Source organism: Gossypium raimondii, chromosome 2, assembly GCF_025698545.1.
Source record: "Gossypium raimondii isolate GPD5lz chromosome 2, ASM2569854v1, whole genome shotgun sequence".
Classification (NCBI taxonomy): domain Eukaryota; kingdom Viridiplantae; phylum Streptophyta; class Magnoliopsida; order Malvales; family Malvaceae; genus Gossypium; species Gossypium raimondii.
Window position 1 is genome coordinate 710,662 of NC_068566.1, and position 23,945 is coordinate 734,606.

A 23,945-nucleotide genomic window follows, 5' to 3' on the forward strand; every position below is an offset into this window, starting at 1 on the left:
TTGAAGCCGAACGGAGTAAGATGAGACAAGTATGGATGTATCCAACATTTATTGAAATGGTAATAATTTTTAAAATCATAGAGCGGAATGGGTAATGGAGCAAAGGGAGCTGAGACAAAGGCAAGTGGAGTAGGTAGTGGTATTGGCCTACTAAAATAGTAGATTTGTCATTTATCCCCTTAAATTTTATAAATTTACATGTTAATGTAATGGTGAAATTGCACTTTGGTTCTGTTAATAATTTATGATTCATCTCTAGCCTCCTAAAACAATTATATGGCTTCGTCCTTGAGAGTGTGCCAAATGTGGAGCGGTGGTGAATTTAGCAACACATGCCCTTACCTTGCTCTATCGACATCTTTAAAAGATCAGGTAGATTAGGCTAACTATTTGGACTAGTCATCTATAAATATGGGTGGATTTAACAAGATTCGTGGTTCATATTTTGGGCTAGATTAGATTAAGCTTAGAGAAACATATATACATGTATATTTATTTATTGATACCATGCATAAGTTAGGCATCTATGAAAACGAACTATTATTTATACTTAAACATGTAAATATTGACATCAATACAAATAAGGCTGAGCGTTATTTTATTATCCTGACTCGATTTTTAAATTTTTCGAATAGAGTTGAGTGAAATGAAATTCGAGTCAAGTTGAATTGATTGAAATTGTTCGAGTTAAACTAAAATATTGTTACAGTATAACTAATTTCTGTTAGAGCACAAAAATTTGAAACCATACATATTTGAAATCTTTTAAATGCAAAATAATAAAAATAAGATACTTTAGTATGATGAAATCGAATCATTAATTAACTTATTTATGTCCCAATGTTATTATTTTAGAATTTTTTTTATAATTTTTATAATTTTAAAAAATAAATTTTAGAATTTTTATAAATATTTAAAATTTTTGAAAATTATTTTAATTTTTTTTGTAATTTTTGTTGAGAGAGACCAATTTGCTTGTTTTCAACATTGTTACGGACCAGAGGGGTATTTACACAAATCTTTTATTCAAATTATTCGAATAACTCGAGCAACTCGATTCAATTAACTCGAAATTTAAAATTTTTTTTGCCGATTTTTTTATTTGAATCGACATTTGCTCACCCCTAGATACAAAATTTAACTTAGGGTGGGCTTGGATGGGTGGTGCAGTGTGTTTAATTTACTTTTTATTTCACGCTACAGTATCATTACAATATTTAATCTTACAGTTACCGCTATTTTTACATTGATTGCAGATAAATGCTTTGTCCATCCAAACCCTCCCTTCTCATTTCAAAGAAAAATTTGTCTCAATTCGATCTAGCTACAAAAAATTAATAATATGAATTTAAATTAATCCGAACTTAAACAGACTCCATAAATAGAATTAATACTAATCCGTAATTACTTAAAACCTAAAATGAATGTCTAAAAGTGAGCCGGCTTTGAAATATAATGTCATGCTAAAAAAACTAAGCTTTACATCAGAATAACCCGAATTCAAAACAACTCAAATTTAAACTCGAAATAATCTATATATCGAATCAAATCGATTAAACTCAAAATTAATCCAACTCACCTAATTTACATGTTTATTTTAAAAAATAGTATTAAAATAATTATAAAAATCGATGGAATTAACTTAAATAGATAGAATTTAATTTTTTATATTTAAAAAATTAAAATTTAGTGTTGAAAAATGATTGAAAATTTTCCCATTGACAAAAGGCCGCGTTTGGCGTTAAAAAAGGTTAAAAATTTGGAGCAGTGAAAAAATAAATACAACTGTCTCAATGGCTGACGGCAATTCCTTTCTCTCAAGTCTTATCTTTGAAATTCAAGTAATATAAAAAAAATATTATTTATTAAGTTAATTAAAAACGTTTTTTCTGCCAAACGATGCCTTGTCACATCCCCTCTTCCCAGTTTCCAAGTCCATTTTCATTGTTCCCACAACCCCCCTCAATTCCATCGCTAGGGTTTTCTCATTTTTTGTTTTAATTTTTTTATTTTCAGAGAAAAAATTAACATAAGCGTAAAGTGAAAAAGGATTATTCTGAGGATTTTTTTTATATAATTATACTATTTTTAAATTTTTTTTGTATGGAAAATTGTCAACAAGTAGAATCGGGCACGGCTCTGTGTAAGCGCGGTGGTGGTGGTGATGCTGAGAATAATAGTGATGGTTTGAATCGAGGAGTGGAGCTTATGAACGTCGATCACTGCCGGAAGGTTCCGTTGACGGAAGATTCGAATCTCGTCGATGTTGCGGTTCGTGGAGATGGTGGTGGTATGGGGGAGGTGAAGTTGGGGAATGGAGTCAAAGTCGTTGAGATGAAACGGAGAAGGGGAAGACCGCCGAAGAATCCGGCGAGAAACATGTCTTCGTCGGCGCCGGCGCCGGTAACTGTGAGGAAGAAGGATGAAGAAGATGTTTGCTTTATATGCTTCGATGGCGGGAGTCTCGTGCTTTGTGATCGCCAGTGAGTTTTTGGAATTTTTGTTTTGGTTGATCGGAAAATGTAGTGAAATGAAATCATTGGCCAATAATAAGCTGAAAGCTAGAGTTATTGTTTTGATTGAACTTAAAAGTTTTGTTAAGTTAAGATGAAGTTGATTGACCTTTAGCTCAATTGAGCTTATCTGGTCTTTTTATTCATGCAAATTAATTGCAGTTGGTTTCAGTTTTGCTAAGTTAAGCTGAAAGTATATCTATGCGGATCTTTCGGTTATTTTATGATACTATTAATTCATATGCTGCACTTAATAGTTTAAGATATGTATTCATTTGTGCCGTTTACATTGTTAATTGTATGGGATTTTACCTGTCAGTGGCTGTCCTAAGGCATATCATCCGGCTTGCATCAAAAGGGACGAAGCATTCTTTAGATCAAAGGCGAAATGGAACTGTGGTATGTTGGATTTTAATTATTTCTTATAAATCTTCGTCAGTTTTGTTTCAATTTAATTAATGCAAGTGATGGGAAGTGTTGAAGCATGTGTTAGCGTTATCTAGATTCATGTTTCACTTATTCTCTTCGCAGTTAATTAACTGATGTTCTTTCGTTGTGTTACCACGTGCATGTCAAATGATAGCTTTCGATTCTGTCATCGGTTTAGATTTGTTCTGTCATATAATTACCGGATTACTTTATTTATCTCAACTATGATAAGATATCATACCATTAATGTGTGTCCATTGACTGGTGACTTTTCACGTTTGTCACTGACTTGGATTCTTGCATCGGGATTGGTTGTTAGATTACGTTACTTTCTTTTATCTCGATTATAGGATGTACATTCTCCACATGCATATTTAACGGTAGCTTCCATGTTTGTCATTGCCTTGTATGTTTGCTACCCGATTAGTTATCATGCATACATTGTTGTCGGTTGTCCCATTATCAGTAAGTTATAATGCTCAAGTTGTTTGTTTAATTAATTTTTTGCTTTTCTATTTGTTGTAACTTTCAGGGTGGCATATATGTAGCACTTGTCAGAAGTCTTCATATTATATGTGCTATACGTGTACGTATTCCTTGTGCAAGAATTGCACTAAAGGTGCTGATTACGTGAATGTAAGAGGAAACAAAGGATTTTGTGGATTGTGCTTGAGAACTATAATGCTTATTGAAAACAGCACATCAGGAAATAAAGAAATGGTATGATTAATTACGACTACACCTTATACAAGCATTTCTTTTTGAACATCTCACAGCTTTTTCTTTTTTACCATCAGTTGTGCTTCTTGTTTTGTAACTATTGTAATTGCTATGGTTAGATTATTGAAGGGTAGAGAGCCTTAAAGGTGTTTTAATTTATACTGTGCAGGTTCAAGTGGATTTTGATGATAAAACTAGCTGGGAGTATCTTTTCAAGATGTATTGGGTATTCTTGAAAGAGAAGCTATCTCTAACTTTAGATGAGCTTACTAAAGCTAAAAACCCGTGGAAAGAAAATGCTATCATGGAGAAGCCTTTTGGAGACCTAGGAGCTAGTTTTTCCAAGAGAAGAAAAATGTTGAAGCAACAGGCATTTTTTAACAAAGTTGAATCTGTAGAAGCAGAAAAACCGGGCATTGCAAAAAACCATTTGAGGCCCACTGATATCATTAGCAAACGCTCCGAAGCTGTTGCTACCCAGATGGCTGTTCTTGGGAACAGTGATGGTCCGCCTATAATTGCCATTGATACGAGATGTAAAACCCATGAAAAGGTTGATGAGAAAGGACAAAAGGCAAACCCAGATGAATTTGCTGCCATTGATGTTCATAATATGAACTTGATCTACTTGAGGCGAAGTTTAATGGAGAACTTAATTGACGATGTTGAAAAATTTAACGACAAAGTTGTTGGTTCCTTTGTAAGGATAAGAATTCCTTGTGATCAGAAACAAGATATTTATAGACTTGTCCAAGTAGTCGGTATTAACTTAAATAACCATTGCTCCCCAATTTATTTTAATTTGTTATTGTAGACATTCACTAATGATGTGTTTGTTTGCAGGTACCATCAAGGCAGCTGAACCATATAAAATTGGTGAAAAGACAATTGATGTCATGATTGAGATATTAAATTTGGACAAAAAAGAGGTGGTCTCAATTAATGGAATTTCAAATCAGGAATTGTCTGAGGTGCCCCAATATACTTGTTCAATTCATAATTTTTACTTATTTTGTGTGGCTTCTTTCTTCGCTTCATTTATTTAAAGGATCCTTCCATTCTCAACCCTGCATTTTATTAACAAAAGTTTCATTTAAGGAAGTCTAATGTGCATCCGCTCCATGATTTTATTGACATATTGATGAAAAAGGGATGAAGAGTTTGGTTTTGTTGGTTCGAATTTTAGTGAGGGTCATATTTATGATTGAACTAGGGGAAAATGGCTTAATTAGCCAAAAAGGGGAAGATTCTAATGACAGAGGTGAATGAGAAATTTGAAGCTAATTGATGGCTCATGTGGATTGGTATAGGCTGGGAGAACAAAATTGGAAAGAAAGAATGAAAGGGAATACACCATAAAATATATAAACCATTTACTGTTACATTGTTGAAAAGGTCACTCAATAAGGCCATTGACATGTTTCTCCAACTCTATGGCTATATCATTTACATACATTCTTAATTAGAGGTAACTTTACCTTCTTCGACAAGGTATACAAGTTTCGCTCTAATTTTTTACATTTTTGTTATAACTCAGGATGAATGCCAACAACTACGCCAGAGCATAATAAAAAGCGGGCAGATCAAGTGGTTTACTGTGGTATGTCTTATGTTCATTTTTAGTTTTCAGCCTAGATATTTGTAGTGTCATTTGAAAGGAGTTTTACATACTGTTGTAGGGTGAGATTCTGGAGAAAGCAATGGCACTTCAAGCAGTAAGGGTAAATGACGTAAGTTCCCTAACTTCAGAGTTGCAGCTCATAAATGACTGCGTATAATACTGTGTAGTTACTTTGAAGTGATAGGATGTTAGTGTTCAAGTATAGTTACATGTTTTCTATTTCCCCTTGAACTATGCTGAAGGTGTGTTTTGCATTTGCTCTTATTTTTTTCACCAGTGTCTGGACTCAGAGATTTTGAGGGTTAAAAATCTTTGCAATCAAGCAAGCAAGAAGGGGGACACGAAAGAATATCCTTTGATGCTTGATATGAGACTGACCTTTAAGCTTAATCCCCCTCTTTTCCTCCTCATATACCCTTATATCCTCTACTATGACGATATTCTAACATAAGCCACCAACATGCAATTAACTATAAACCTAACTGTTGCTTTAAGCCTATCATGCTCATTATCCTTTATTTGGGATCATATTCTTAGCCATACCAGAGATGCAAAGTCCTTTTGGTAATTCTTTTCCTATGCTTTTTCGATCTCTCGTTGCAGACCTTTGTCCGATGATATCAATTTAGCACATCTCTATGTTTGGTTGAATATTGGTGCTACACCCTAGTTATTGCCTAATGCATTTATTTCAAGGCTTATTTTGTTTACCCTCCAACATCTTGCTAATTTATTGAATTATCAATTTATCTTTCAATGTAAATCTAGTGAAAGGGACATCCAAAGGTATAATCTTAGTGGTTTGAGTGTGGTTGAAAAGGGGCAGCTAAGAGTCTTATGACTAAAAAATGTCAGAGATGACCAGCACCAAGTAGGCTCAGCCTTTTCAACTCCAATCTTGTCATTTACCATCTCAGCGCATTGCTTCTCTTTATGGCAGTGATTTTTTGTTAGACATTTTGTGTTTTTCGCTAGTTGCTGCATTGTACCTGAAGTGCAATTGGCCTTACAATTCCACTTTATGTTTTGTTTGGTTGAGAAGCTGTAAGAAAACTAAGGAACTTGGAATCTTGCAACACAAATTCCAAACTTAGTCTCTACATTTTTAAGCTATGCAACTAAAAAAACTTATTTGTGCCAATCATGCTATGAGACTGTGTGACACGATTAGACATTATACCGGCAGTTGCCTTGCTTCTAAGCCTTTCTGTTGGTAAGTAAACAGTAACAAGTTTATCAAGTATTCCTTGACCATGTCGCACTCTCAGAGAATGTGAAGAAAAATTGCAGCTTCTGAACTCACCTGATGAACGGCACCGTAGGCTACATGAAATTCCTGACATACACCGTGATCCAAATAGGAATCTATTTTCTGATGAAGCTTCTGGAGAGTTGGATGAGAAGAAAAAAGGTAGCATGCACTTTTAAACATAAAACATTAACATAAAACATTTTTTGTATTGTTGTTTATCCTATGTTCTTCATCTTTTGGTATGGGCCATATCGATGTGTAAGGGCAGGCAGGTAGGCGTCTACATGTATATGGATTTTTTTATGTATCTTTGTGCTAATTAGACTGGTTTCTTTTTATGTTACACTGCACTCTACAGGAATGGAGCTATCTGTAAATAGTATCGAGGCAGATAAAATATGGCACTATCAAGATCCACTTGGGAAAATCCAAGGGCCATTCGCTATGGCAATGTTACGCGGATGGAGCAGTAGTGGTCATTTTCCTCCTGAATTGAGAGTATGGAGAGTAAGTGAAAAGCAAGAAAACTCTATTCTTTTAACTGACGCTTTGGTTGGGCAGTACAGCCAACTGCAACAATTGGTTCAGCACAGTCGCATGCCAACTGAGGATGCAAGTATGGCCACCGAGGATGGATGTCGGAACAGGGATGAAGATGCTAGGGAGAGTAAGGATCAGAAGGTGAACCAGATGGAAAGTAAACATCCCGAGGGAAGCTTGAACCTGATGCAGAATGATACAAGTGGTCATTGTCAAAATAATGACTCTGCGAAGAGCAAAGAATTGGGCTCTCAATCTTCTACTTGTACTGCTCCAGTAGATATTGTCAGTTCTAATGTGGCAGAGACAGGAAATTCTGTACCGCACTGGGATTCTATGAAGGGCGATAATTACTTCCCTGGCCAGCCCCAATTGAGTAGTTCACTTCCTGCATCTACAATATCCGAGAAACCATGTGAAACACAGTCTGATCAAGTTAGCAAAGGTCATGGGGTTGAAAGATGGGACTGTGGTTCCATCGACATGAATTTGAATTTGAACAAGACTTCAGAAGGTCAAATCATTGATGGAAATGTGAAGCAAGATGATAACGATGGGAAATCAGTCAAACCTTCCGGGCAATGCTGGAGAGCTCCACCTTTGAATGATGGTTCAAATGGATGGAATTCCAATTCTGGTCTTCTTTATCTGGCTAGGGCTCTTGAAGTGTCAGAGCTAAATCAAGATATCGACTTCCCTGATATTCCTACCTCAACATCGAAGTTGAACCATGAAGACTCAAAAGGTCAGGATACTAAAAACAAACAGTCTCTTTCTTCGAATGTTCCGCAACTGGATTCTGGTCCTACCTGGAGCACTGCTTCTAGTCTAGTGGGTAATGGACCACAGCTTCCTGAAGTAGCTGGTGAATGGGGAGGGTATTCGTCCAATTCAACAAGACCTTCCCCGGGGGAATGGAACCCGGATCTTGTTCCCAAGTCTTCTATAAAACCAACCGACTTGGGAAGCGATCATGCTGCTACTCCAACTTCAGGAAGTGGCCAATTGACACATTCTTCTCCTACAGATCCTCCAAATAATGAATCTGGATGGGATTCGATTGTTCCCGAACCCAACGAGTATTCTTTGGGTGATGAATCTGTTTCGGATCTCTTAGCCGAAGTTGAAGCGATGGAATCACTTAATGGCTTGGCTTCACCTACATCAATTTTGCGTTGTGATGGGGACTTGGCTCAAGGTTCTGAACCTGATTGTTTTAGTCCTGTAGGAGGACTGAGCCCTGCACCTGATCCAGGAAAAAGTGACGCTTTAAGCTCAACAAACGATCTACAAATGCCATCTCTAGCAGCTTTGACCAACGAGCTATTCGGGATCTCTACTTCTGAAGTTCTCGATGCTCAAAAGAGTTCCGGCGGTCATTCTTCCACAAGTGCCGAAATGGATGAAGATACGAGGCCTAGCGATGTCTCGGTTAACCAATTTGAAGCTCGTTCAGACATGCAACCTCCTGCACAGCCAGTAACAACTTGGGGCATGACCACTGTAGGTTCCCCTTGGAGACCAGGACCGGAAACCACGGGTACCAACTGGGGAGGCGTTCATGGAAATACAAGTTTTCATTGGGATGATTTAGGTCAAGAAACTACAAACCTTAGTTGGGGAACAGGTCACGGAACAATCCAGGAAAATCGTAGTAGCATCCATTCGGGCACTTCTGCAACAAATCCAGCATATTTCGGAAACCAACAGAGGTACGTCGATACAAGGGATCAACAAAGGTATGTCGATCCAAGAGACCAACAGAGGTACGTCGATCCGAGGGACCAACAAAGGTATGTTGATACAAGGGACCGTGATTTTCACAGCAGGGGAAGGTCCTCATGGAATAGGCACTCATCATATGGTGGTGGTGGTCCTCCTCCAAACAGAGTTGGTTCATTCAGACCTCCGCCCAAAGGGCAACGGGTCTGTAAATTTTACGAAAGCGGGTATTGCAATCGGGGAGCATCGTGTAGTTACTGGCACCCCTGAATAGGTTTCACCTTTTACCATAGCAATTGTGTGCATTTAATTCTGTATTCATTATTTGTAATGGTAATTTGCTGTTACTTATCCCAAATTTTAACTTGTAAACTGTAACAGTAACATTCAAGCTGAGGATAAAACATATATATTATTATAATAAGTATCATTCCTTCTCTGACTTTATAGCAATGTTGTCCGAATCCGAACAGCTGGTATATCGGTTCGAACAAAGGGATTGAAACCAGTTGAACTAGTTCATAGTTTTTTTTTATATAATTTTTTAAATTTTCATTAATTTTATGAATGTTAAATTATTTGTTTAATTATTGTTGGATCTTGTGTTATGATTAGTTTGATTATTAATTATTAATTCGATTATTAAAACATTGATCATCGGATAGTGATAAATTAATGGTTAAATTTTGCTATTAATTTTTTACTTTGTGTAGATTTAGTTTTACACTTGAATTTGATCATTTTAGTTATTGTATTTTTCAAAATTTAAAATTTCAATCCTCACCAAATAACTATTAAATTAATTTAGTTTTGCGATTTTTAGAATGATGGCAAACATATTATTATATGTGTAATGTTATGTCAAATTGTTATTTTCACATATTAATCACTAAAACCAGTTAATGGATTAGCAATTGTAATTTGCGTCAAGATTGAACTTTAAAAATTGAAAAGTTTAATGACTTAGAATGATCCGATTGAGAAATATAGACTAAATCTATAACTATACTGAATTTAACCAAACGAATTTAACTGCTGCAATTTGGATTAGGACTAAAAGTTAAAATTTTAAAAAGTACAAGGACTAAAATTGGAATAGTTGGTTGAATTAAAAATTGATGGTTGGATTCATTGAATTGGTGATATAGAATTAGGCATATATCAAATCGTTATGAATTGATAAAAATATTGAAAACTGGAACAAAAAATTGTAGTTCAACCGACTAAATCGATTTATAAATTTTATGATTTTAATTTTATTTAATTGTTTTTGACCTGATGGATTGAATCTGATTCAATTTTTACTATGTTAAAAATTACATAAGAATTTGAATAATTTCTATTTCTAATAAAAAATCAATAAAAAGTAAAGGGATTAATGACAAAAAGGGAAAAGGGGAGGGTAGTGTTTTTAAAATCGGGATGGTGGTTAAATTGATTAGACCACTAATTTATCGATCGGATCGATTTGGTTAAAAAAATTTAAAAATATAAAATTCCGTTTCAGTTAATGTTTTATCCGATTTACCGATTCGATTAATTTTTGATTCAACTAATTTAATACTATTCTCCAACTTAACATCTTAATCAATTTCCGATATAATCAGTCCTGTTTAAACATATTTGGGAATTAGGGGCATTGCTAAAAATAAGTGAAGCATCCAAAATGATTAAGGAGCCAAATTAATGCATGTGATTTACTCATCATTAACAGATGATGATTTGATTTAAATTTAATTTAGATATTTAATCTAAAATTAATTTATTTTAATTTTATACATTATATGAATATCTTTATTTGAGATTTTGGCAGACAAGCATGGATCATACAAACATCCCAAACATGCATTTTAATGTACTAACCACATGTTGGATTGATTTTGGGAGTTTAATATAGATTAGATTAGTTTAGGTTTCTAAATTTTTCAATATTTTGATTTGGGTTATTTTCGATTTTAAGTCGTCTTTTAAAATTTTTCGAATCATATCATTATGTATTTGAATTATTGTGGGTGCCAGTTATTTTTAACTTCGAGTTATTGATTAGGTTTGAATTAATATTGAATTTTCATATTTGAATTAAAACTTGCATGAATACATATAATGGTAAGGGAAAACAGGATAAATTTCGTGAAATTTTGCACTCACCATAAAATCATCGAAAATTTGAAAACTTTGAATTTCATTTTATTATTAAAAATTTGTGGTTTAAAATTTAAGCTCACCATATTCGTAAATGATCAACTCAGGTATATTTTAAGCTCGCCTGTATTATTTTTAAAAATTTTTAAAACCAATACAATACCATCAAAGGGAGCATGCATTGAAAGTAATTTATGTATTACATCAATAACGCAACAACACTTTCACTTGTCTTAGGAAAAGAAAAGTCATTAGGGCAATAAGGTACACCGAAAATCTTGCTACTTTCAGGCACCCATTAATTCACCATGCAACTTTCTAACTCATACATACATACATACATACATTGACAGGAGTTAGCAGTATAGTAATGAAGAGATAGAGAATGTATGAGTTAGCAGTATAGTAATGAAGAGATAGAGATTAAATACAGTCTGCAATGGAGGGGACACCCACAGAGACCAGCATCAAGCAAGGCGAAGATCATTGGTTCCATGGTGAAGAACAAGTGGAGGCTGTTGGTTTTGGTAAAGGCGAAGGGCATATAAATTAGAGGCTCCAGTTGGTAGTAGTCCCATTGTTGATTCATAATATCCTCCGGTTTCAACTATTCCATCTTGATCATCAAGCTTTGCCTCCTTATAATGAACCACAAAAAGGAAGGGGAAATGAATCAATTCACCACTATCGTTTAACAAAAAAGAAAATTAATACATGGTTTGGCACTCGAGTCTAACGTCGTATCTGTAAATTTATTAATAGGTAAATATATTTTTTCGGTATCTAAATTTGGTTTTAATGTTGAAATTGACACGTGTTTTTTTCTTTTGTTTAAATTGGTATCTAAATTTGGCTTTCATCACACATTTGACAACCTATTTTTGTAACTCAGTCAAATTTAGGTGACGTGGACCAATTAGGTTTAGACACGTGACACACATGCCACATCTGTTACATGTAACTTGATGTTTGGTCCACTTCATCCAATTTTAACGAAGTTACAAAAACAGATTAAAAGGTGTGACGAAAGTCAAATCTGGGTACTAATATACAAAAATAAACATATGTATCAATTTGAAAATTTGAGTCCAAATTCAACTACCAAAAATTATATTTTACCCTTAACTAATGATATCAACAATTAGCTTTCATCAATTCAACTCTATAACCCAAAATAACACAAGCATCGGACTTATTTAACGAATTAAACACAAAATCAAACAAATTCACAATTAAATTTAAATCTATTTTATTAACAAAATCATGAAAATTCAACACTAGTATTACTAATAATTAACTTTCATTGAATTAACCTTAAAACCGAATTAAACACTAAAAAATTATATCGCTACTTTTTGGAACCAAAATATATAACTTTACTAAATAAGTGTACCAAATTGAAAAAAAAAAATAAATTTCTATATTAAAAAAGTGCCAAACCTGCTTTACCCTACATTTCATTCAACTATTGGATGATCATAACATTAAGAAAATTACAAATTACTATGAAATTCAATCCCCAAAGATTCTTACCAAGTCCATGACAAGATTTGCATGTCTTTCCTCCAAATTCCTTACCTGCAACAAGAAAATGTTTAAAATTTCTCCAAATTTTGAATCAAATAAACCCCCCCCCCTTTTTTTTAGAGAAAAAGGTTGATGGTTTGAGTTGTTCAATTTACTTACCTTCTTCTTGTGTTTGTCTGTTTGAGTTTTGATGACATGGTACTGTGAAACAATCAGTTCATATTAATTAGTTTCATAATTTGATTTATAACATCAGTTGCAGTGATTTTGTAGGTAAATTAGATCGGATTTTAGGGTTTATTATGTCTAAGCTTTATGTAATTACATATAATACTTACAAATACTCTTACATATATATATATATATCGCCTAGCTAACTTAACAACATTGCTTAATTGGGATTTCTCGAATTTTTGAACCCACAAATGTAAAGGCAAAGTGCTTGAGATGAGACACTAATACTCATAATTTATTTAAATTTGATTTAAAAAATTTAAATTTAATTTGATAATTATTGAATCAAATTCAAGTTCGAGCAGCTTGAGCTATCGTCGAGCCGAATTTGAGCACCATAACATTCGTTTCGGACAGCTTGAAATCCTGATCGAGCTGTTCGTTTTAATATATATTTATAATGAAATTATATTTTTACTTTTATTATATAATACGAATGAGTTTAGCCGAATTTGAATTTAAATTTGAGTATAAAAATCGATAAATAAACTTAATTGAATTTAAGTCGATTAATTCTTGAGGCAGATTCAATCCAACTAAAGTCAAAGACTAAGCTTCCTATCATTCAGATTCAACTTGGTTCAATCATCCCCTAATTGGAAATGCCAAAAGAAACACCATTAGCCTTGTTTTTACCCCAAAAACATTGTCAGGAGTCTTTTCAATGGAGGCTGAAATGGAGTTAAAATTAGCAGAAAGATAATATATATATATATACTATGAAAGAAACAAAAACCCAATATATAATATAATAATGCACACATACACACAACATATATATATATATATATATACACACCCTTTTGGTACAAAAAAAGAGTTCCAATAATTTCAAACCTTTCTCTCACGTATAGCTAGCAAAGAAGAATCCATTTTAGCTTCAAGAGCTTGCAGTTCCTTAATGTTAAGTTCATTCAAGTCTCCACCCATTCTCTGCCTGCAAATAAACAAAAAAAACTCCGTTCCCTTAATCAACAACAACAAAAAAAGCATGAACCCTTTTTTCCATTGACAAATAAACCCTAGCTTTGGTTTATATATATATATACACCATGGGAAAGGGCTATAATTTTCATTATACCTAATCTCCCTTCTCAGCTTCTTGTTTATCTCCTTCAACCTCCTGTAATTTTCGTCCATTCTCTGCAAAAACACACACAAAAATGGAATAAACAACAACAACAACAAAAAGAACCCCACAAAGCTTAAAAACTACATTGTAAACCTCATAATGGGAGTTCCATAGATCAATCCCTGTGGCCTTTTGGTAAAGATCGAAAACCCCTTTTGTCCTGATTCAGAAAGAAACAAAACCCCAAATCAATGAATCATTTGTTATATGCATATATATATATAAATTCATGGAGAGAAAACGAAAAGGTTTAGGGATTTGAACGGTATTACGAGATGTTGGGGCTAAGGAACTCATGGAATTTGCCAGTGCTGGAGAACATGATCAATGAAACCTTGGCGTCACAAAGAACAGTGAGCTCTTGGGCTTTCTTGAATAAACCGTTCCTTCGTTTTGAATAAGTGACTTGCCTGTTTGTAGCGTTCTCGATCTTCTTGATCTCGATCTTCCCACGACCCATTGTTGGTTTCTTTCAAGTGAATGATCAAATGAGAGAGAGGGTAGCAGCTAGGCTTAAAGGGGTTTGCAGCAAAATAAGGTTAAATGAGAAAAATGGTGATGAAAAGGGAATTGAATCCCATATCGGGAAAGAGGGTCTGAGGGGATGGAAAGTACTATTGTTTGATAACTAGAAATAGTTGTTGAAATTCAGTGAAACACTGATACAAGTTTACAGTGTGAGGGTATCTCGAGGTTAATCATGGCTGATAACGTGTGGGATTGTATAGTTTTTGGGTTCATGGAGATTAATCGGAGTTTTTTTTTTTTAGAGTGACATTGCACCCAACATTGGGATTGCATATTTCAATAATGTCGTCTCTAAAATTAAAACTCGAGTTCTTTTCTTGAGAGCAACACTATACCCGACATTGGGATTGTATATTTTTTTAGTTTTACAGTTAATGGAGACTAATCATTTTGAGGTTCGCGATTGTCTATTCTAATAATATGGTCTCTAAAATTAGAACCCAAATTCTCCTCTTGGGAGTGACATTGCACTCAACACTTGGATTGTATATTTTTCGATATCTAACATTAGAACTTGAATTCTTTCTTCTTCTTTTTTAAAGTTTTATAGTTGAAGGAGACTAATTCTTTTGGGGTTCGTAATTGTTCATTCCAATAATATCATTTCCAAAATTCGATCTTAGTGACACTCGACTTGAATGGCTTGCGAGCTTTATTGAGCATTACGTTTTTAATATAAATTTTAAATATTTTATATTATTAAATTACAATATTACTATTAATATATATTATTAATCTCAAGTTTAATTGTCGAGCCAAGTTAAAGCTCAAATACATACGAGCTTAATCTAGTATATATTGATCCAAGCTCAAACTTAGAAATAGATGTTCAATTGAGCTCAAGCTAAGTATTGAGTTTCAAATTCTGAGTTGCGCCTGAGCTCGAGCTTGCTAGTGTTCGGACTCGGCTTGGCTCAATTACACTTCAAGTCAAAAGTCTCATTTTATCTCAAAACACAGTACTAGCCTATAAAAATATAACACGTGATACACTGCTATTGAAAATTATACACTTTTTTGGATAAAACAAAAAATTATTAATTTTTTATTAAAAAAACTTTAAGTACTTAAATAAAAAATTTGTATAATTTATTTTAAGTACATAACCTATTTTAGACGTTTATTGTGTTGAGTGATAAGGTGCTAGATGCAAGTAAGGTTTCAAGTTTGAGTGTTATGGGTAGAAACTCTCGTTTAAGAGTCTAACTTGACTCGACTCGGATTTAATTGAGGTTTGACCATTGCAATCAAATTGACTCTACGTAGAATGGGGTTAAGAGGTTAGCAAAGTCCTTGCCCCTAAATTTCTCAAAATTCATTTTAGCCATTATAGCAAATTGTTTAGAAATATGATAATTTATATTCTAGCTCTCTAAATTCTTTTAAATTTCATTTTAGCCCTTATAGTAAATATCTAAAATTATGATAAATTATGCTTTTTTCTTCCCTCAATTTTTTTCTTAAACTAGAATTCCTATTCAATATTAATAACAAATTTAATACTTCCATATCCAAATTCCTTTTGTTGGATCAAAGCTTAGATGGCAAAAAAAAAAATACTTTCTCAAAGATTAATCATTAATAATTTTTAATGCTAAAAATTATTTTTTTATAACTGTAAATATTTCATAAAATTTTATTTTTACTTTAAATATATATTCGTCGTCCCCTTAATCGGGCGAAGCCAGAAATTTTACATAGAGAGGTTAGAAGTAAATTATAAATATTTTGGGACTAAAATAAAATTTTACCACTATATTAATTTGTATTCTTACAATTTCTAAAAGGGTTTTAAAGCAATTCTACTATTTTGGGGTCAAGGTCACCGCCAGCTTCTCTACCTTTTTTTTTTGTGAATTATAAGAGGAGAGTAAAATTCTAACAATAACGCGACTAGCACAGCTCAAACTCAAACCACACCTGGAACGATTAACACTTTGACTATCACGCCAACACAAAAATTTAACCCCCATTTTTTAATCAGTTTAGGAGTAAGCTGTTGTGGTCCTCCATTCTAAATTTAATGCATCATCATATCTCTCCTAATAAAGGCTCTTTAATATCTTAATTAATTTTGCCAAATTTCGGACTTTTTTTTTGGAAATTTTTGCTCTCAAATAGTTATATTGAGTCTCGGTTAAATTCGAATTTTAAAAAGGGTTGGAGGTCTTCTTAATCTGTTTTTGTTTTCCATCAACAAGACCCGAACCTATGATCTTACTTAGGGGGTATTGAACTTCTTACTACTCGATTCAGTAGACGTTAATAAGTGAATCGACCAATCGCACTCAATACACGTTAATAAGTGAATAAGATTTTATTATCTTTATTTGAAGCAATCACCTAGTGTTATTGGAGCCAGATTGACCAATTAGACTAAGAACCGACCGGTATATTGATCCGGACAAAGGGGTCGAACTGATCTCTATATGAATCACTTGGAATTGGTAAAAAAAAAAAGAAATTAGGACACAAAAAAGACGATCGAACTGGTTTTATAAGTGCTTTTTTTATATATTTTATAATTTTATAATGGTTTACTTAATTATTGTTGGACCGATGACTAAATTGAAATCTTATGATCTGATCCGTTTCATCACAAATCTGATCCGACTATATTTGTAAATGATTAATCCAATTATGTTCTAGGTTTGCTCATACCATTCAAAATTTTGAAAAATAAATATAGATAAGCTTAATATATATTTTTAATATTTGCACGATAGTATTATATATTTATTTGTATGTGATATAAAATTTCTTAATATATAAAAATAAAATAATATATTACAAAATTAGAAAACAAGCCGAGTTAGGCTTAGGCTTTGAATGTTGAAATCCAAGTGCGATTTATATTTTAAACGGACCTAATATTTTAATTCAAACCCTCTGAATATCGAAAGAAAATTAAATTTGAACAAATAACTGTACCATTACCAAGTATCATTTATACATTGTATATAATATATATATATATATATATTTTTTTTATTTAATTAGATAATATTATTAAAATTTTCCATTAAACCATTAATCGAAGAATTTATCGTTCAACAATTTATATATAATAAATAAATAAAAAGTAATTGTTTAAATTCTTGTGTTACTATAGATTAATTTTGCTGATTGAATCTTAGTTCGATTGGTATGGGTATTGTTGTCAATATAAGAGGAGTGAGTTCGAGCGCTGAAACACGTTATCCTTTTATTTACGGGTTGGGGAGAGGCAATAATGTCTATGAAACTCAATTGGGAGATGAATTTTATAATTAAATCCAAAATGAATGAAGTGGTTGAAGCAGTTCATCTTTTACACGTAACTAGCTATTAGTGGTTACATTAAAACAAATGGCGTTGAAGGAATGCAGTTAAAAATGTAAAGTAATTAAAAATCAGTTTAACCGTTTCTGTTCGGATTGATATATTAATTAGTCGATTTTCAATCCAGTAGTCTGATCTGATTCGATTCAAACAATATTGGCAGTTCTAATGAGGAAAAAAAATCTCAAATTGGAACCTTGAAGATAACATTATTGGGAAGGGTAGTTATGAACATCGTAAGAATTAATATTTATGAAACGTAAAGCAGGCTTGAAAAATTTATAAACCGGTTCAACCATCGGTTTTTATCTTGATTTTTCTTTTTTTACTGATTTTGAGCGATTCACTCAGAAGCCAATTCAATCCCTTTATCTAGATTTAGTATATCGCTCGGTTTGATCCGATTTCAACAACATCGACACTCTCAGTGAAGATGACATTATTAGAAGAGATAAAATTACAAACTACGAAAGAAGTAGTCTCCATAAACCGTAAATCAAATATAAATGATACCTTAAAACCCGATCTATGATAGATGGTATAAGTCGTTGAATTGCATTAAAGAGCTTTAAAAGAGGAAGATAAGGGATGGGGCAACACATTCAGAAGTCCTTTTGGCCATTATTTAAGAGGCAAAGAAAAAAACGTAGGTGAAAAGGCATATTATCATCAATGGAAAAAAGCATAGCTGAGCTAAGGGAAACCTTCAAAACTGGAGGAACTAAAAGCATTTCGTGGAGGAAGAGCCAACTTAAGGCTTTGCTTCAACTCATAAATCAAAACGAAGACTCCATTTTCAAAGCATTGGATCAAGATCTTGGAAAGAGTCCTGTTGAATCTTACAGAGATGAGGTAACTTTCATACCTACCTACATACATACATACATACATACAGAAGCCGGAAGTTTTTGGCTGGAATTGAATTATAATTTTTTTTTGTGAGGTTAAAGAGGGCAAATACCTTGCTTCCCCCCCCCCCCCCAAAATCTCTCTAGATTTTGACTAGAATGTATGTTTACATGCAGGTTGGGGTTTTGAAGAAATCAGTCACTTATACTTTGAGCTGCTTGGAGAAATGGGTGGCACCTAAAAAGGTTTATTATTATTATTATTACATAGAAGTGAGTGTGTTGGTGTTATGACAGCCATTGGTTCGGTTCTTATTTTGGTTTTAAATACAGGCTGAAGTGCCATTGCTCTTTTTTCCTGCAAAAGCTGAAGTGATGCCTCAACCACTTGGTGTTGTTCTCATTTTCTCATCTTGGAATTTCCCTTTCAGTGAGTTTTCTTATAGCAGCCTCCTTTTATTTTCATAAGGGGTAAATCAACACTTAGTCCTTCAATTTAATAATTTTTTCATCTTGGTCCATTTCAGTTTTGGAACTTGGCAGGTTTTCCTTTTTTAATTCCGCTCCAAGAACTTGGATTTCATCAAGGTGTAATGATGAGACTGCCATCACTCCAAGAACTCGGATTTCATTAAATTTTATAATTTTTTTAAAGCGTCGCATAATCTCATAACGTCACGTTATCGCACCTTAACGAAATCTAAATTAAAAAAAGGTTACGAAATTCAAAAGACTAAATGTTAATTTATTCCTCTTCATAATTATGGTTCTCAAATTCTACTTTAATTTTATCATTTCTAGTTCTATAATTTTCGAATATTAAAATTTCAATCCTAACGTTATATTATTTTAAAAGTCTGATGCGTTATGTATTACTCAAACATATAATTCATTCTTCATTTGCTTATATAGCACTGGCATTGGACCCATTGATCGGAGCAATATCTGCCGGCAACACGGTTCTTTTAAAACCATCTGATCTGGCACCGGCATGCATGTCGTTTCTCGTCGAGACCATCCCTAAATACTTGGACAATAAAGCCGTTAAGGTCCTTGCCGGTGGAGCAGATATAGGTGAACGACTGCTCCAGCTAAAATGGGACAAAATATTCTTCACTGGTAATTTAATTTTTTCACCATTTTAGAAAGACCCCAAATGCATCAATGACATTATGTTGATGATATCTTAGGGAGTCCACGAGTGGGTCGCTTGGTGATGGCTGCCGCTGCAAAGCATTTGACGCCGGTTACTTTAGAACTTGGTGGCAAAAGCCCGGCTATTGTGGATACCCTCTCCACTACTCCTTCAAAAGCAAAGGTACTAATAGTTTTATAACCAGATCGGTGGTTGAACTGGTCAAGTTACCGATAGTTCAATTAGCCGATCCGATTCAGTTTCAACAATTTTGGAAAGCACTCGATAGATCTTTTTATTATAGGATTGGATTAAATTAATCTCTCTTTTAATGGATCAATTTAGTTCATATACCAAAAAAAATTACATAAAATCAAATTTAAACGGGTTAACATTTGTTATTTCAAAAAATGTCATTTTTGTTTAAGAGAATTAATATTTTGAAAGTTTTTTTATAATTTTGCAGATTAAATCTTTTGTTTAGAGTTGAGCTGCAAGTGGAAAATAATAATTTTCATGTCATTTTATTAGATTAATTTTAATAGTATAGGGACTAAATTGATTTAGTTAATAATAAATGGATTAATTTCATCATGTAAAGCTTTAACATTATATATGTATATTTTATATGAGGTTAATTGCATTAGATGCCCTAAAACCTCAAAATGTTGTAATTGAATTTTTAAAGTATCATTTTCATATCAATTAAGTCCTTTTTATCAGCTTAATCGTCAACTTGGGGATTAAATGATAGTTCAACAAGTGGATCTTGCTTGTTCAAAAAGTAGATAGTGACCCTTAAATTTAAGAGTTATTCTTTTAACACGTCAGTTTAAAGTTATCATGCGATATGTACACGTGCTTAAAATTCGATCTGCGTATTTCAATCATCCTTCATTTTAGGTTCGAGTTAGCTTTTAACACCCAAATTAATGACTAGATTGATTAAATGACCTGATTGATGTGAGATTAATATTTTTAACGACTTATGCAATTAACCCATACATACATATATGATTATATTCCAAGGATTAACGGTTAATTTGATGTTGTAATTTGCTTCTTCCCATGTGGTGTCAAGGTGACTGCTAAAAGAATTGTTGGGGGCAAGTGGGGGCCTTGCACCGGACAAGCTTGCATTGCAATTGATTATGTTCTTGTTGAAGAAAAATTAGCTTCTACTCTGGTATTATCTATACTTGCATCGATTTTTCCGTGTCACGAGTTAATTAGATATCAGTTCAGTTATGAGGGTACTTTATCTTTTTTGTATTTTTCATATAAAACCAATAAAATTTCAATCACAGCGAGATTTAAACTCGTGACACAATGGAACAGGAAACTCGGGTTTCGATCTGAATTCCATGAATCGTTCTTTTTGGATTTCAGATTGAGTTATTAAAGAAGACAATCAAGAGGTTTTATGGTGAAAACATCAAAAGCTTGAAAAACATTTCCAGGATTGTTAACAAGCACCAGTTTCAAAGATTGGTTAATCTTCTAAAAGATCCCGATGTTGCAGACTCAATTGTTTATGGTGGTTCAGTTGATGAAGAAAAACTGTGATTTCTTCTATCTTATTTGATTCTTTTTAATAATATAAAGATAATAGAGGGATCTATTAGCGATTTTCCCCTCTTAATCGCATAATCTTTATTTTTATAACTTCTTGCAGTGTTATTGAGCCAACAATCTTGTTAGATCCCCCACTTGATTCCGAGATCATGAGTGAAGAAATCTTTGGCCCATTACTTCCAATAATTACAGTGAGAGTCCTTCAACTTGTTTCCTTTTCTGCCAATTGACCCTTGCAAATGGTCCCCGATATCTCTTTGTTCTAAAGGAAAGTCACCATTGCTGTACAGTTGAAGAACGTTGAAGAAAGCATCGACTTCATCAACTCGAAGTCGAATCCTCTCGTTATTTATGCTTTCACTGAGGATGAAACCTTCAAGAAACGAATTTTATCAGAGACATCTTCGGGAACTGTGACATTCAATGATTCCATGGTTCAAGTATGGCTCAACATTCTCTTTTTATTTATCAGGAAAATGCTGAAGGGTTTTAATTCATCAAACAGGTCCCTGAACTTCAAAACATTTTGATTGAGTTCTTAAAGTATTAATATTGTATCGATTAGGTCGTTGATAAAAGGACCTGATTGGTAAACACGTGCGCGATTACTGAATGAACAACTTGATAGAAGAACCTGATTAATATAAGTCTGATACTTAGGGTGGGTTTGGATGGGCGATTGGGTGCTGTGCGGTGTGTTTAGTTTACTTTTTGTCTCATGCTACAGTATCGCTACAGTATCTAATCTCACCGCCACCGCTGTTTTTACACTAACCGCAGGTAAACGCACCGCCCATCCAAACTCACCCTTAATGACCTGATTACAATGTTTTGAAGTCCAATTTAGAAAATAGGTTACCCCAATTCTAAACATTGCTTAAATGTGTTACAATGTGTGTGCAGTTTCTATGTGATTCTCTACCATTTGGAGGAGTGGGTCAAAGTGGCTTTGGAAGGTATCATGGGAAGTACTCTTTCGACACTTTTAGCCACGAAAAATCGATCTTGCATCGAGGTTTTTATCCGGAAATAGAACCAAGGTATCCTCCATGGACCGATTTTAAGCTTTTGTTCCTCAAATTAGCTTACCAATTTGACTACTTTGGGTTGATTCTCCTCTTGCTAGGGTTCAAAAGGTCTTAGTTGAATCCCTCCTTAATATGAAAATTCTTTGCCTCTAATTTATAATAAGGATGTTTAGTTCTTTTCATTATATGCTTTGTTATAAAAATAATATGTTTAATTTTGAATATATATTTCTTTACTTTACGAAATTTGAGAAAATTTTTATTATAATTTGTTAGAATTTGATCCTCGATTTGATCGAGTAATATTATTCATAAATTTACGAAATTAGCTTTAGGAGCAAGAGATATACTTTAAATCTATGATAGCTTTAGGGGTTTTTTTTTCATGTACATTTCTTAAATTATTCATAAATTCTTCAGTATCTCAATTAATTAAATCGAAAGATATTACGTGTTTAAGTGTGCTTTAGGCCATAGCTTTAAAATTGTTGCAACATCAATGATACCAACCAAACTAGTATTTAATCGACTATGATATTTTTTTGTTAAAATATGCTCTAAGTTTATGTACTCTTTGTACATTTAGAATTTAGACCGTTATTTTTACTTTAAAGAATTTAGTCCTCTACAATTCAAATTTTAAAAAGAAAGGAAAATCTAATTGTTAACATTATTAAAAGAATTTTATTAAATTCAGCTTCATTACAATCATGGGCGAAGCCAGAAAATTTTTTTAGGCGGGTCGAAATTAAATTGTTATTTTTATGATACTAAAAATGTAATTTTTAAATGATTAAATCAATATTTTATCATTTTTAGCGGGTCAAAGTACAATTTTACCTTTACTAATTTAAAATTTTAAAAATTTTAAAGGGTTAAATGGAAGGGGCCGTGCCAGTCCCTTAGATTCGTCTCTAATTACAATGTCACTTTTTTTTTACATGACTATTAGGTAAGTATTTTTTTTAATTTTAAAATATCACACCGATAATTTTGACAGAAGAATTTTAAAGAAATACTAACAATTGAACCTGAAATTAGAAATATGAAAAATAATTGAACTAATTTGCCATTATAGCTCAAATGGAATTGGAAATGCAATTGAGATGGTCATGAATCACTAAGCCAACGGTCTTACAATTAAAATTTAATCATGGCTCGGGATATTCGCTTATGCCTAGAAGTTTGCTCGCAATTTGAGGGTATGGGTAAAAATATTAAGTTAAAAAATATAGGCTAGGCTTGGACTTGAACATTCAAGGCCTAAACCCGATCCGATCCGTTTTTTAAGTTTCTAATATTTTATATTATGTTATTTTTATATATTAACATATTACTATAATGTAAACATTAAAAACCCTTAAAAACGATATATATATAAATTTATTAAATTAAAAATATATAAAAATATTAAATTAAAAATATAAATATAAATATATTATTTTAAAAATTTTAAAACAATGTGAGCGCACTTAAATATGCTTAGGTTGGCTATTTACAAATATGAACAGATTTGGATAAGTATAAAGTGCGTTAATACCATATTTAGGCCAACCCAACCTCTACCCACAAGCAAGGCCTATTAGAATCTATTCAAAATTTAATATTTTCAAGTCATTTCGATTAAGATCAATATCGAGTTCAAATCATGTACACTTTGAGTCAATTTTAAAATTTG

General features: G+C 33.0%; 3 protein-coding genes across 5 annotated transcripts; 2 read left to right on the top strand and 1 right to left on the bottom strand.

Annotated features, from left to right (window-relative positions):
* Positions 1-1,882: 1,882 nt before the first annotated feature.
* LOC105787496 (zinc finger CCCH domain-containing protein 44) lies at positions 1,883-9,239 on the top strand. The gene is made up of 10 exons (XM_012613914.2): positions 1,883-2,483; positions 2,833-2,912; positions 3,475-3,662; positions 3,832-4,423; positions 4,506-4,633; positions 5,200-5,262; positions 5,342-5,392; positions 5,561-5,631; positions 6,546-6,694; positions 6,894-9,239. Exons 1-10 carry the CDS (start codon positions 2,104-2,106, stop codon positions 9,065-9,067), a joined length of 3,876 nt encoding a protein of 1,291 aa, XP_012469368.1. The 5' UTR covers positions 1,883-2,103; the 3' UTR covers positions 9,068-9,239.
* A 1,860-nt stretch (positions 9,240-11,099) lies between these two features.
* Positions 11,100-14,490, bottom strand: LOC105787497 (agamous-like MADS-box protein TM6). 2 transcript variants are annotated; one of them, XM_012613917.2, is made up of 7 exons: positions 14,105-14,490; positions 13,926-13,992; positions 13,782-13,843; positions 13,538-13,637; positions 12,626-12,667; positions 12,473-12,517; positions 11,100-11,574 (listed from the first exon to the last, which is right to left on the bottom strand). In XM_012613917.2, exons 1-7 carry the CDS (start codon positions 14,290-14,292, stop codon positions 11,407-11,409), a joined length of 672 nt encoding a protein of 223 aa, XP_012469371.1. In that variant the 5' UTR covers positions 14,293-14,490; the 3' UTR covers positions 11,100-11,406. The 2 variants fall into 2 exon arrangements, with proteins under 2 accessions (XP_012469371.1, XP_012469369.1); XM_012613915.2 differs by having other exon boundaries at positions 11,100-11,577; positions 14,105-14,485.
* A 3,812-nt stretch (positions 14,491-18,302) lies between these two features.
* LOC105787498 (aldehyde dehydrogenase family 3 member F1) lies at positions 18,303-22,535 on the top strand. Of its 2 annotated transcripts, XR_008191218.1 has the most exons (11): positions 18,303-18,533; positions 18,707-18,775; positions 18,863-18,959; positions 19,442-19,648; positions 19,720-19,847; positions 20,746-20,850; positions 21,054-21,226; positions 21,340-21,430; positions 21,530-21,679; positions 21,805-22,019; positions 22,143-22,283. XR_008191218.1 is itself a non-coding variant. In XM_012613918.2 (10 exons), the coding sequence occupies exons 1-10, from the start codon at positions 18,354-18,356 to the stop codon at positions 22,380-22,382; spliced, it is 1,440 nt and encodes a 479-aa protein (XP_012469372.1). In that variant the 5' UTR covers positions 18,304-18,353; the 3' UTR covers positions 22,383-22,535. The 2 variants fall into 2 exon arrangements, 1 of the variants encoding a protein (XP_012469372.1); XM_012613918.2 differs by lacking the exon at positions 21,805-22,019 and having other exon boundaries at positions 18,304-18,533; positions 22,143-22,535.
* Positions 22,536-23,945: the final 1,410 nt, after the last annotated feature.

Excerpts from the sequence above, each read along its gene's own strand:
- LOC105787496 (XM_012613914.2), top strand. The coding sequence starts at position 2,104 with ATGGAAAATTGTCAACAAGTAGAATCGGGCACGGCTCTGTGTAAGCGC. Across the intron at positions 2,484-2,832 it reads CTCGTGCTTTGTGATCGCCA|TGGCTGTCCTAAGGCATATC; the intron begins GTGAGTTTTTGG and ends TTTACCTGTCAG. Across the intron at positions 3,663-3,831 it reads CATCAGGAAATAAAGAAATG|GTTCAAGTGGATTTTGATGA; the intron begins GTATGATTAATT and ends TATACTGTGCAG.
- LOC105787497 (XM_012613915.2), bottom strand. The coding sequence starts at position 14,292 with ATGGGTCGTGGGAAGATCGAGATCAAGAAGATCGAGAACGCTACAAAC. Across the intron at positions 13,993-14,104 it reads TTCCTTAGCCCCAACATCTC|GACAAAAGGGGTTTTCGATC; the intron begins GTAATACCGTTC and ends TTTCTGAATCAG. Across the intron at positions 11,578-12,472 it reads CAAATCTTGTCATGGACTTG|GAGGCAAAGCTTGATGATCA; the intron begins GTAAGAATCTTT and ends GTTCATTATAAG.
- LOC105787498 (XM_012613918.2), top strand. The coding sequence starts at position 18,354 with ATGGAAAAAAGCATAGCTGAGCTAAGGGAAACCTTCAAAACTGGAGGA. Across the intron at positions 20,851-21,053 it reads AAAAATTAGCTTCTACTCTG|ATTGAGTTATTAAAGAAGAC; the intron begins GTATTATCTATA and ends TTTGGATTTCAG. Across the intron at positions 21,227-21,339 it reads TCAGTTGATGAAGAAAAACT|TGTTATTGAGCCAACAATCT; the intron begins GTGATTTCTTCT and ends AACTTCTTGCAG.